This window comes from Lissotriton vulgaris, chromosome 8, assembly GCF_964263255.1.
Source record: "Lissotriton vulgaris chromosome 8, aLisVul1.2, whole genome shotgun sequence".
Lineage (NCBI taxonomy): Eukaryota > Metazoa > Chordata > Amphibia > Caudata > Salamandridae > Lissotriton > Lissotriton vulgaris.
Window position 1 is genome coordinate 1133286460 of NC_141696.1, and position 14069 is coordinate 1133300528.

General features: G+C 47.6%; 1 protein-coding gene across 1 annotated transcript in view; it reads right to left on the reverse strand.

Moving 5' to 3' along the window:
- NUDT15 (nudix hydrolase 15) overlaps positions 1-10598 on the reverse strand; it is a 66727-nt gene extending 56129 nt beyond the window's left edge. The window contains exon 1 of the mRNA XM_086934990.1: positions 10398-10598. Within this exon, the coding sequence (XP_086791116.1) occupies positions 10398-10561 (164 nt within the window). The 5' untranslated portion in view covers positions 10562-10598. The remainder of the gene's footprint in view (positions 1-10397) is intronic.
- Between the last annotated feature and the right edge of the window lie 3471 nt (positions 10599-14069).

A 14069-nucleotide genomic window follows, 5' to 3' on the forward strand; every position in this document is an offset into this window, starting at 1 on the left:
TGGGTTGGACAATGACCCACCATACCCACTTTGGTGGTTACAAACAGAGGCTCTCTCTGAACCCCCATTTCGAGTGGAGCTAGCACAATGCATCTCACAATATTTTGAACTCAACAATGACACTGCCTCATCTCGGGGCCTAGAGTGGGATGGGCACGAAGTTGAAGTGCGTACCCACTACTTGGAGCCCTCCTAGGGGATAGACCGTCACTTTTTGAAGGAACTAGTAGCCATTGAGCAAGAGCTGCACCCTCTGGGGTAAGGATGGCTTAGCAACTCCAGCAGCTGCATATGCAGCGGGCTGAAGCACCTTTGGGGAAACATGGCTATAAATGATGCACAGCCCAGCAACATGTTGAGGGGGATCTATCGGAAAAGTTGTTGGCCAACAAGAAAAGTGTGCAGAGTACGAGGGGAGAGATGTACACAAGGAAGACAGCTCACACACCACACAGCTTTAACACACCCACTTACAGACCCTCAAAACCACTCACACATTTAATCACAGACCCACTCAGCCGCTCCCACACAACCACTCACACACATACTCTCACACACCCAGGTTGCAGGGACGTTATAGTTAGAAAATAGCATTAAAAAAGAACTTAGAAATGTATTGAAAACAAAAGGTTACAGAGACATTATAGGTAATGTCAGATTTTACACACACAAAACCATAGAAATGTAGCAGTTATAGTTACCTCAAGTAACTATAACTAATGCCCTAAAGGAACTATCACTCAAGCCCTCACCATGCACTACTAATTATCACACATATTATATCACTCTTGACATCTTCTGTGGCATCATTGACTGACTCTCAGGCAGCTACGCTGAAAGAGACCCTCCTAGACATGAACCTCACCCAACATATTCATCTTTCAACTCATGATAAAGGGCATAGCCTAGATCAAATTTGGTCTCAAAACATCTCCCTGGCTATTAAGTCCATCACGCCCTGCATTTGGTCGGATCATTTTCTGATCAACTTCACCATGACCACTGAAAGAAGTAGGAAGCCCCTGCCCCAGCTAGGAGGAAAAACTAGAATTTGGAAGAACGTTGACATCCCCGCTTTTATTGGATCCTTAACCTCCTCCCTTCCTTTACTTGATCAGGGCATTGAAGAAATGGAAGAAGCCTTCTCTGGGTGGCTACTCCAGGCTGCTGATGCTCATGCTCCCTGCACCAACTTTCCCCGCTCTCGCCCCAACGACGCTCACAGGTGGTTTACACCTCTTTTGAAAACCCTTAAACTCGAAGTCCGTCAAATGGAGCGAAAGTGGCGAACAGCCTACTCAGAACAAGACAGGGCGAACTACTGTAAGGCTCGTAAGGACTACCAAAAGCTTATTCTGAAACATAAAACTGACTACTTCTCGGAAAAAATTCTCAAGGCTCATAATAAATCAAGAGAATTGTTCAATATTGTGGAAAATCTTAGCACCAGTGACAGAACCTCTCTTCCAATTGTCCCCACCCAGGAGCTCTGCAACTCACTAAACTCCTTCTTCTTCGATAAAATCTGTACCATAAAACAAAGTATCCCTACCACTCAGCCTCCTCTTCTTTTTGCAGACACCTTTCATAATTCTGCTACCCTGGACTCCTATCCCCCCATTGAAAGTGCCAATTTATCCAAACTCCTTACAAAGGTCAAATCCGGCTCCCCTGATGACATCTGCCCCCCTCACACTCTGAAAGAAGTGGGTACCAGCATCCCCGGGGGCTTACTTTCCATGCTGAACGGATCGCTCACACAGGGTAAAGTCCCAAATAACTTTAAAAAAGCCCTCCTCATCCCCCTTATAAAAAAGGCAGGAGCCAACCCGCTAGATCCGCTCAATTACAGACCCATATCTCTGCTACCATACTGTGCCAAACTTCTGGAGGCTCACGTCTGTGACAGCATTTCCACATTTCTGGAAAAATCGGAGTATCTTGCACCTAATCAGGCTGGCTTCCGTCCTTGCCATTCTACTGAAGCGGTCATTCTTTCGGTGCAGAATACTCTGAGGCGGAACGCGGACGAAGGGATCCACCAGGCTCTGGTGCTACTGGACCTCTCTGCTGCGTTCGACACGGTCGACTACACCATCTTGGTCGACCGTGTCGAGCAGGCAGGCCTAAGGGGCCCTGCGCTGAGCTGGATCCACTCATTTATCACTGACCGAACTCAATCAGTCAGACTGGGCTCCTTCACGGCTCCTACTATATCCACCATCTGCGGAGTACCTCAAGGCTCCTCGTTATCTCCTCTGCTTTTTAATTTGTACCTACGCCCCCTTTTATACTCCCTCAGGAAAGCAAAGGTAACCATCTTCAACTATGCTGATGATTTGCAGCTCATCTTTCCTTTGAACACCAAGGACTCTGTGGTAGAATTTCAAAACACCATGTCCCACATTCTGAGTTGGATGAGCTGCAATCATTTGAAACTTAACCCAGGCAAGACCGAACTGGTCTTGCCTGGACAGAGTATACTTAGTTGGAATCCCAGCTTCTGGCCCTCCAGCATGGGCGCCCCTCCATCTAAGTCATCCTCGGTCAAGAGCCTAGGTATCTTTATCAGCGAGGATCTCTCCCTAAAAAAACAGGTTGGAGCAGTTGTGTCTTCCAGCTTTTTCCAATTGAAGAAAATTTAAAAAAATGCCTGTTTCTTCTCCTCAGCTGCCCTCACACAGATCGTCATCTCCCTGGTCCTGTCCAGATTGGACTTTTCCAACAGTCTCTACTTTGGGCTCCAAACTGGAGAGCTTAAACGCCTCCAGCTGGTTCAGAACCAAGCAGCCAGACTTCTTTTGAACATCCCTAGGAGGCAATCAGTCAGACTTGGCCTGAAACAGCTACATTGGTTGCCGGTTGAGCAACGTGTGGCCTTCAAAGCCGGGTGCATCCTATTTAAGTCCTTACATGACACTGGCCCCCTATTCATTAGAGACTTATTTAAAAGATACAGCCCCTCCCGCAACCTCCGGTCCACCCATAAATCCCTCCTGACTGTTCCTCCGTACAAGAGGAAGCGTCTCGGAGGCAGCTGCTTTGACCATCTTGCAGCTGCCTTCTGGAACTCTCTTCCCCTTCACCTAAAACTGAGTGATAATATCCTCAGCTTTAGACATTCCCTGAAGACCTGGCTCTTTTCTCAGGCACATCACTGAGCTGCTTCATCTCTACTAATTGACTGTCGCGCCTTGTTCCTTTCTATAGCGCCATGAAGCCTCCGGGCGTACGAGCGCTCAATAAATGCTGATTAACATTAACATTAACATTGATAATATAAGTGCAACATTTGCAGTGAAATTACTGATGAGAAAACTGCGCATAGCGGAGGCGACAGCTATAGTTACATTAGGGCACAAATTACTTGAGATCAGGGCTTTAAGTGGGATAAAAACTGGGGGGTGCTCTCAAAGGGGCGGGGCAAACCTTGAAGGGGTGTGGCCTAAGTAGGGGCGTGGTCTAAATAAAGATAACTAGTGTAGCAGTACCCCCTGCTCTGACAAGCCGTCAGCTCTAGGACTCCTCTGAGCCCCCCCCCCCCAGCCCCCTCTGTGTGACAGCCCAGGCTGAGACAGCTTCCCAGGCGCGCACACAGCCGCACAAGAGTACTTCACAGGACTTTAAAAGACCATTTGCATGTTAATGATTCTTTGTCATTTTTTCACCCCTTCTTAGAGTCCCTGCATCTCCACACTTCCTCCTACTGTGCCCACGGCGTTTTGTTCAATACTGCAAATGCTCCCTCCTCCCCTTCGTCACCCCGTGGGTATGCCAGTGGGTGCTTGTCGCCAGGACACTGAATAGGCCCCTCTGAGGCATTAACACTGGCGGTAAGCCCCGCCGAGAGGCTTGTGGTGTTCCAAACAACTGGGCGATGCTGCAGGCCAGCGTCGCTTTTTTTTCAAAAAAGGTTACCTGGCCACCAGTTTTAGTACTGCTGGTTACTTCTGCAGATTCAAAATACAACGCGACAAGTCATTGCATTTTACTTTCACGATTGTAATGGTTCAACTTAATTTGAAACAACCTTTCATTATTTTTATTGCATTAGAGGAATACATGTTTCATTCATTATATACAATTGATAACACTAGTAAACTCATAAAAAAAATATATAATAAACAATTCATAACGAAAAAACAACAATGGGTTCAAATCATACAATTACACCAGTCGGTAATTCAAACAGTGCCTGTAAGCGCTTGGACAATTATCAATATGCAATTCAATGCGGCGCTTCTGACAGGCAGACTGCGGGGACAACTGTCTTTAAAGAAAGTTTACTCTCGGGGTATATTTCAAGCAGTAACACCCTCTCTAGAGTCTTAATGGATGTGGATCCCTCGCAGGCGGATATGGACGTGCCGACGCGTTTCCAATCCCCTTCTGCCTTAGGGGATTATCATCAGGGCTTAGACCACGGTGTAATCTAAATAATTAACAAAATAATAAATTGTAAGTCACACAATTTGTCACCCTGTCTCTCACTACAACTGATGGGTAGATCGAGCACTAATTTTTAGGTACCTTATCTTCTTTGCTATGGTTCGTTCTCTTATTGGTCCTTCTTCTATACCTAAACATAGGCAAATTGATTGTGTCAATATGGGGCTTTGAGTCTGATCACTTTAGGAAGGTGTTAGTTCGATTCTGTCTATATTTATAAAACTTACTGGAGTCTTCGCTCTTCTGATCCGATGACTCCCACCTTGTATCTTTATTTTCGGTTTGAAGTTAACCAAGGCGATTCGTTAGGGGCTTTGTGTTGCACCCTAGAGCAAAATTAAACAGTAGTCATTTGATCAACCATTGTACACAAATGTTTTAAGCACAGGACGAGCTAACTATGGCATCTCCCTTACTGGTGGATGCTGGTCCTCTTTGGCGAGGGATTTTTTGTCCTTGTCTCCTTTCATGTAGTCATAACTTCCTGGCGAAGCTGGAGAAAAGGGGGTGGGGGGGGGGGGGGTTTAAAGTCACTTCACGGTGATGTACATTTCAAGAGTGTACACCCATACTCATTTGTTCCATGCTCGCGCAGCATGTGCGGCCCATCGTTGTTTTAGTGTTGTTGCTACTGATTAAATGAGCCATATCGCTTGTCTTTCGCATGCGGTGGCATTCCCAACATGGCAAGTTGTACATTACAATTGTCTACATCGCTGCGTTTTTAGTCTAATGCATAAGTGCTTTGGTGGTGCGCGCGTGTATGACAGTTCCCCTCACGGCCATGCATTCGTCAAGTCGCGCTGCTGCTGTTAACCACTTTCCCTTAGCGGTTCATGTCCCATCAGAACGATATACATTCACTCACGTTTCAACGGTGTTCCTTAAGCCTCAATTCACGAATGGTGTCTCTCTACAAACGCGCATCACGCTGTGCTTGTGCTGACTCTGCTTATACACATTCTTCTTCCTGTTTTTTGTACCGGAGGTTTATGGGACTCGTAGTATTGTGTAATGTGGTTAGACAGTCACGGTTATTGGAATCTTTGGCCAGCGTCGCAGCACACTAAATCAGCCTGCTGTTCTCACACTTGCAAAATAGGGCTGGCACATCCTCGTTATGATGCGGTCACAAAGTTTCCTTCTGTGCAAACACATTTGTATTATTTCACGTCTAACTTTTGTTAGGCTAGACTTTTACAAGCAAGTTTCCTATGATCAGAAGTAAAGAAGAGATATCAAAATGTAGGCAGTTTCTCACACAAAGTGGTTTAAGCTGCTAAATGATCCCACTTCAGTTACCATTGAGCGACACAATGGTGCGATGATAGCACACTACCAAGGAGTTTTGGGCACTCTAGTTGCGCCTCTGACTGAGCTGGTGTGGGGATGCCAGGGGCACTGGGAGCGCATTAGCTTGATTAGCTTAAGCAGTGCACGTGCATGCTCACCCGAAACACCAACAAAAACCGGGACGTCTGGACACCCTAGCTTTGACCTTTGAGGCCCGAAAATAGAGCCCCCTAGAGACCCCTTTCGAGGCCCCACCCAAAAAAACTGGGGGTGCTCAGACCCCCCCTCCCCACTTAAAGCCTCGCTTGAGATAACTATAACTGCTAAATTTCTATGATTTTGTGTGTGTAAAATCTGACCCCATCTATAATGTCCCTGAAATCTTTGTTTTTTTAAAAACTATTTCTAAGGTTTTTTTTACATTTTACTTCCTAACTATAAAGTCCCTGTAACCTTTGTTTTTTTCAGTGTATATATCACAGTCTTTATCCGAAAGCATCCACATTATGCAGGACAGATGGACGCGGGCCCAAAAGGTTCTTCGTGAAAAAGTATTTATTTGTTGCCCTGCATCGCCGCCGTGACGTGTTTCAGCCCCACCTGGGCCTTGATCACATGATGCGTTGCGTGTGTTTTTTTAATTTCAATGTATTTTTTATTAGAAATTGTTTTTATCCAACAATGCAGACATATAACATATACACATCACACCTTAACGTTACAGGGTTGCAGCTCACACTGGGTATGGAGCATGATGGTGTTTGCATAGTATAAATCTTGGCTGCCTCCCCAATCTATGTAACATATAACATAATATATAAAACATCCCGCCTTGTAGTTACAGGGTCGCAGCTCACTTTGGAACCGGTTGGCGCTACATAGAATATTTCTTGCTGCCCCCCTAACCACTGTCCTTAGGAGGAGAGAGTATTGACCTATATTTAAAGTGCCAGTGAAAATTAGCAACAGTTGTTCAAGTAAAAGACACTTAAGAAATACTGCATAATGTCAGAACAAGGTACTTACATTCCACCAGTTCCTACATTTCAAGTAGCTACATCTAATAAATATGATAGATACAATAATAATAAATAGTAAAAATCCGCTTAAATGCAAGAAAAAGGACTTGTTTTGTAATAATTACATATGGACCCACATTTTCAACAGCATTTAAAATCTATAAAAACATTTAAATGTTATATAATGTAAAAAAGCAAAAAATGCCAAGATAAATAATAGTTTTAGATGAAAAATCATCCGATCCATGATGTCCAAAGTGGACTATTGTATAATAATAATCTATCAATGCAGTTGAGTCTACACATTTAATTATTGGGGATAGAGATATGTGTATCAGCGTTCATAAAAATAAAGCCGCAGTGGGCAAGTAATCACTTCATGCCTAAAATGAACAACAAATCTATACTACTATTATAAAAAGAGAAATGTGTCCTTTGAGCCAGGTAAACTCGAAAAGTACACAACCAATCGCAACACCCAATACAGCGTTGGAAAGGGGGGGTCCTGTAAATGGACATAGGCTATAAAAAATAAATTTAAAAAACGTTATTTAAAAATAAACAATAAAAAAAAAGTAGTCCCTAAGAAGTAATGCCGGCCGTGTGAGCAAACAACGTGGACGTGCGTGCTGACATCATCTAGCGCGGGGAGGAGCGGCAGACAGCAGCGGTGAAGTCGGGCTGAGATAGATGAAGCGCGGGGAGGAGCGGAACGTGTGCGGCTGACTGAAGCAATGGGAGGAGGCGGAACGAGGAGCGGTGAAGTCGGGCTGAGGTAGGTGAAGCGCGGGAGCGCTGGGAGAAGGCGGAGCGTGTGCGGCTCAGTGAAGTGCTGGGAGTAGGCGGAACGTGTGCGGCTAAGTGAAGCGCGGGGAGGAGTGGCCCGTTAGCGCAGGGAGGAGCGGTGAACTGTGTGCGGATGATTGGGGGCCATGAAGGTGGCGGTTTGGCTGATAGGGGGCCCTGAAGGTGGCGGTTGCGCTCCAGGGGACCCCCGGACAACGTCGGGACGGGCTGCGGCCCTAAAGCAGCCTTTTGCTCCCGGACAACGTCGGGACGGGCTGCTAGTGTGTTTATAAAAGAAAATAACATGTTACCCACTTGAACCAGCTGGTTCAAGAAAAGTGCTACTGTGCATAAGAATACAGAAGATAATAAATACCATTTTCAAATATGATTAAATACATAAAAGATATGGATTTTAGCAAAACAAGGGAAATGGTACACACTAAGTATACATATAGAAGAACTCATATCAGAAAATTTCATTGAGAGCCAGTGTTTCTACAATTGTTCCGAAAACATGGAGTCGCTATGCACACCCTCCTATAGGCAAGAATACAGATCTTCACTCGCATTGAGCCTGCCGGAGTCTTGGTGTTTAGCTCCAATATATATCGTGTTTCTAATAAACGGAGAAGGCAATTCACGTTTTCCACCCCTTCTAAGTGGGGGAATGGAGTCTATCACAAAATAACTGAGTTGTGATGGATTACTTTCATGACGCACCTCAAAATGCCTTGCCACTGGGTAGGCTTGGTCCTTATTTGTGATAGCTCTTATGTGCTGGAGTACCCTTTTGTGCACTGGGAGCTTAGTGCTCCCAATATATCTTAAACCACAAGGACACTCCAGCACATATACAGCATAGTCCGTTTTACAATGTAATCTTTTACTGAAATAAATTGGATTTGGCTTGAAAGGGGTTATGTAGTTTGTTTTATTCTTAGCAAATTTGCATGCCTTACATGACACACACTTTGTGAAACCCTTACATGATGTAAGCCAGTTAGTTAGTGGGGGGCTCTCGTTGCTGGACTGTTTTTTACAAGACAGTTACCCATGGACCTGGCTTTCCTAAATGTCAGTTGTGGTTTGTAAGAAAGTGGCTCTATATATACACTGGACCAAAGTAAGGTACAGTGTGTATAGAGTCCCCAATCACCAGTGATTTAACCGAGGTTAAAGTCAGATCTGACCTTACTATCTAAGGGTGGTAGCTTGGTCGAGCAGTAAAGCAGAATCAGAGAACAGTGTAAAGCATTTGTTGTACACACTCCGTCAGCATAAGGTTTCACACACTCAAGAACTGAACTCTAGGCCAATTGTTTTTATATCAAAAGATATAGTTGTTTTATTTTATAACCAACAGGTATCAAGATATACTTTTCTCAATATGAGTGACTGTAGGTAATTACTTTGCAGAAAGGCAATTGGAGAAGCTCACAAAGGCAGCAGGCCTTTGAAGCTTCCCCCTGCCCATCCTGGGGGAGGAGACCTAGCACCTCGCCCAGGATGTGCATTGTTGCAGGCCCAGGAGAGCGGGGGCTCTCCACCCAGGGGTCCAGCAACATGTCTACTGTGTGGCAGCCTAGGCTGCCTCTCAGACCAGACGTGGATTGTAGGTTAGGTTTTCAGGGGGGCATCTCTAAGATGCCCCCATGTGCATTTTACATTAAATCCCACACTGGCAACAGTGCGGGTTTAATGTGCTGAGAAGTTTGATATCAAACTTGTCAGTCTTCAGTGTAGCCTTTATGGTGTTGTGGAGTTCGTAATGACAACCTCCCAGCGCCATATACTCTTAATGGCATCACTGCACTTACAGTGCCCAGGAATGGCCCTGGGTACTGTAGGGGCACAGGGCTCATGCACATGTGCCCACATCACTGGCATGGGGCACCCAGCTAGAGGGGTGGCTGATGTATGCCAGGGCAGTGGGTTTTGTGGGCATGGCACACAGTGATGTGTGCCATGTAAACTTTTTGGTTAGTTCTGCATTTCGACACTCGGCCTGAAAAGGCAGTGTGTGGGTGTCAGGGTACAGGGCCCCTAAGGGTGGCACAATAAGTGCAGCAGCCCTTAGGGGTCTTCTCTGGTCACCATGCCCTGGGTACCATTTACTAGGGGCTGACAGGTGGCCAGAGATGCCAATTGGGTTTTAGGTTCAACACAGTTTTAGGGAAGGAACACAGGCACTGGGCACCTGGTTGGCAGGAGCCCAGGGCACACTCAGTCAAAGCACATCAGCAGTTCAGCAAAAAGTGGGGGCATACCAATGCAAGAAAGATGGCATTCTCACAGTATCATCCTAATGGCTCTGTGCTGTTTAATATACGTTAATGTAACCCTACAGGGAGGTTCCAATTGGTTTGAATCTTTCTGTTTATCTTCCTTGGTTGCAAGAGCCTGATCTCTGGTGAGGAGTCTGGTTTTATTTATCGCTCTGTATATATATATTTACCTTGCAAAGGCGCTTGTGTGGTAAAGGCACTACGTGATGATGTATGTGGGGTAAAGGCATAGGCTGTAAATGCATACGTTGTTAAGTCATACAACCGAGGGAGGCAGGCAGAACCACATACAAGCTCGGCTCGTTATGGGCTCGAGGTTTCAATAGGACTTCTGGCTAAGCCACAGAAAGGCTTCGTGCTCGAGCCTGGCTCGCCCACCTCTATCAGGTACAAAATATAATACACAACCCAGTGTTAGAAACACATTTGATATGAAGAACGTGAGAAACGACATAAAAAAATCAGAAATTAAAGCTCAAAATGTAATAATTTTGCCTGACTTTAACATGAGAGCCTACTTTGAAGATGGCCACGCCTTCTTTTTGCCGGCTAGGCGACTTACCCGTATTCCAAATGTCCCCCCGGCAGCTGGTACATGCCAGGCCCTGTGGAGGCGTTAGTTCTTTTTCCCAGTAGGACACAGCCAGGATGTACAGTGGGGCTTGTAACAACTACTGCCACCCCAACCCCTGGGCGCGAAGGTAACTCAGCATGCTGAAAATCCATACTTGAAAAAAAGCGAGTACGGCTTGCGAAGATCACGTCAGACGTACGCTGAATGATAAAGCTCAACATCCCTTTAAAACAAGCCCAATCCTACTCTCCGGCAAACAGGCTACAAAAGCATGGAAATCACAATATTGACAGGGGCGGGAGGTGTAGAGGAAAGGCGCGACTCAATTATGCGATATATATCTATGCGATGAGCAAGAGCTACTACAGAGTCACTAAAAGGTTAATGTGTTTTTTTCATGCAAAATATTTGGATACCCGTAGTTTCTATGTAATTGCTCCCGGGAGCGTAAGAACAATTTCCGGGATTTTCAACGGGTATGTTTTCCTACTAACTCCAGGGCTTTGAATGGGACAAAGACATGGGGTAGGGTGTAGCGTAACGGCTAGAGCTACCGACTTTTTGACTGCGAATTCATGCTCCGCGTTGGCTCAAAAACGGTGCTTATGTTCTGGCCAAATCACTTAATCTATCCATGCCTACCAATAACGAATGTGTCCTTGTGCACGTAACTGTTTCTCATGTGAAGCTCTCCAATACATTCGGGGCGAGTTAGCGCTTTCTAAAATTGCAAATTGAAAAAAACGTATATATAAAATTGCAAAAAGAAAAGTGGGCAATCGCCAAATTGAGCAGTGGATGGGAGGAGTTGGGAAAGGTAGGGCCGACATCGGCCCTGCCGCAGTTATGGCGGGGCGCACTGCCGCCCCCCACCCGCTATCCGCACTAGCATGTGGGGCGCGCTCCTATCGCGTCACCATGACGCGGCGGGCGCGCCCCAACCTGTATTGGACCCCGGGTCCCCTGGTGGCCCGGAAGTGATTGAGGCACTTCCGGGTCACGAGGGAACAAAGGCCAGGCCGGTTAGATCCGGCCGGGCAGATGAGGGGTTAAAAGTGCGTGGGGCCCGAGAGTATGCCTGTTTGACTCCTGCGCCCCAGGGCCTGCCCTTCCAGCCTCTAGGAGGCTGTAATTCTTTTTCTGCAGCCACGCTAGGGGGCTGTAATTTTTTTACTTACCTCTCTGATTTCCTTCCAGGTCAACAACATCGTTGCGATGGTGTAGCGACGTCGGTGGACGAATCGGTAGAAGCAGGGTGGAAGGATTGGCGTGTTGAACACGGCGGCGGTGGGACACGAGGCATAGCAGCTGTCGGAGCACGTTTGGGCCGACGCGTCTGCAGGAGCAGTCCGACGAAGAATCCCTGTGGGGGAGACTCTTATTTTCTCTCCTCTGCAGGGCATTTGGCGCTGCTATCTAGGGGTCCAGCGGACGGAAGAGGTCGGGCGAGGAGTTCCTGGCGCCCCCTGGTAGATTTGAGCTGAAGGCGGTTTGCCACCGTCTTCATGCTTGCCCATCGGAGTTTCGGCCACCATCGGAATCGGGGGATTTCATGTTCGCAGGTGTAGTGCTGTCAAGCAGGGAAGAGAACGCCTACGCCACAGAGTGGGGCCTAATCTCCACACTGCGAAGGACTACACACAGACACTGACTGATAGCTACGGGCCGAAGACCACGAGCGGTCTCGCGCCCATTTATTTATACCTGTCCGGCGAGCCCGCCGTCAGGGTGTATGAATGCGTGCCTGCGTATGTACGTGTGTGCATGCGTGCGTCTGTAAACGGGGCCGGGTGGCTCCGTCAGTATATCCCTCCAAACTCATAGATCTTTAGTCCATCTCAAAGGGGTGTTTGTCCAGGACCCAATGTCCAGGCGAAGTCTTTCAGTCGTTGGCTGGGATTTGGATTGGGCCGGAGGTTGTACCTCTGATTCCGCTGGATTTCAGTGCCTCCTCCCTCTCCAGCACATTCCTCCGAACTCCCAGCTGCGCCTGTTATACCTTCGCTGCTCACGGTCGTCTCCAATCCCGATCTTGCTGGAGGGTTGTCCTCCCTTGGTTGGCTTGGCAGTGTCTCGCCAGGGGCCTGATCTTCTATTTTGTAATCTACGTCCGCAGACATGGGCCTATCAGTTTCTGGACTCCTTGTGACACGCCTAAACCAGGATACGTTCCGCGTCACAGCTCTATTGCCTCTGGTTGCAGATACCATGGTGCCTTGTACGTTTACGACCTCCCACACCTCGGGTTCATATGCTGTGAGATATTTCCAATTGCGGTATCGATTCTTCAAAATCACCTTGTCACCGACTACCAGGGACCTGGGTCTCGCCTTTCTTGACCAGCTTGCTCTTTCATTTGTCCGTTGCCTTCTTAGCTGGGTAGCATTTTTGTCCATTGTTGGCGGATGCCAGGAGGGACCCGTCGGGACACTGTCTCTTGGAACCTTTTTAAACAGTACGTGCGCTGGTGCACATTTGGTGGTGCAATGGGGCGTTTGACGGTACGCACTCAGAAACTGCGACAAACACTCCTTTGCTACTTAGCCTCTCTCAACCCCAATCTGAAGGGCTTTGTTTAGCGTACGCATAAACCTCTCGACCTCACCATTTGCCTGAGGCCATTGCGGCGTGATTCTCCTGTGACGGATGCCCCGTGCTGCCAGATACGTCTGGAACTCCTTCCCTTGAAAAGGTGGGCCGTTGTCTGACCGTATTTCCGTAGGTAGGCCCATCATGGCAAATGTTCGGTCTAGCACTGCCTTGACATGGACAAACGCAGTAGATGGCACTACTTCGACCATGGGGAAACGTGAGTGCGAGTCTATTATCACCACATTGTGTCTCCCGTCCGGGAAGGTTCCAAAATCAATGCTTAGCTTTGTCCATGGTTCTGTACATGGCTCCTCTGTGATGACCGGGTGTGGGGCAGGGTCTCGACCTGTGATTTTGCATGAGTGGCAGTTACGCACCTCTTCTTCGACTGCCGCGTCCATTCCGGGGAACCACACTTTGCTGCGCAGCCGCGCTTTTGTCTTCAACACCCCCTGGTGGCCCTGATGCGCGAGTCGCACCACTTCTTTTCGCAGGCTTGTGGGAATCACAATGGCGGTGCCACGCAGGACTATTCCGTGGGGCCCTTCGCTAAGTTCGCTCTGAGCCTGCCAGATCTGTTGACGAAAAGCCTTTTCTTCAGCCGTGAGGGCGCTTGCTCCATCCAGGAAGTGCTTCCAGCTGCGATCTGCCAGCGTTGCCTTGGCTCGGCAGAGGCATTCGTCCTCCTCAGTGGCTTTTCCTATATCTTCAAGCGTGAGAGCCTCTGGGCAAGCATCCTGCGTCAACATTTTCACGAATGCTTCCACCTCTTCTGTGTCCTCGTGATCCGTCACGGAGGATGTGACCTTTGGGTGCCGAGACAGAAAGTCCGCGGGGTTGTCTGCTCCCGGTCGGAAGATGACTTCAAAGCGATACGTTTGCTATTGGACGACCCACCGTTGTATCCTCGGGGGGGGGGCAAGCCTGTTTGTTCCCGCAAATAGAGGCACTAATGGCTTGTGGTCCGTGACGACCTTGAACTCGTGGCCATACAGGTACAGGTGGAAATGGTGGCAGGCCCATTTAATCGCTAAGGCTTGACGCTCAATCTGTGCGTAGCACATCTCG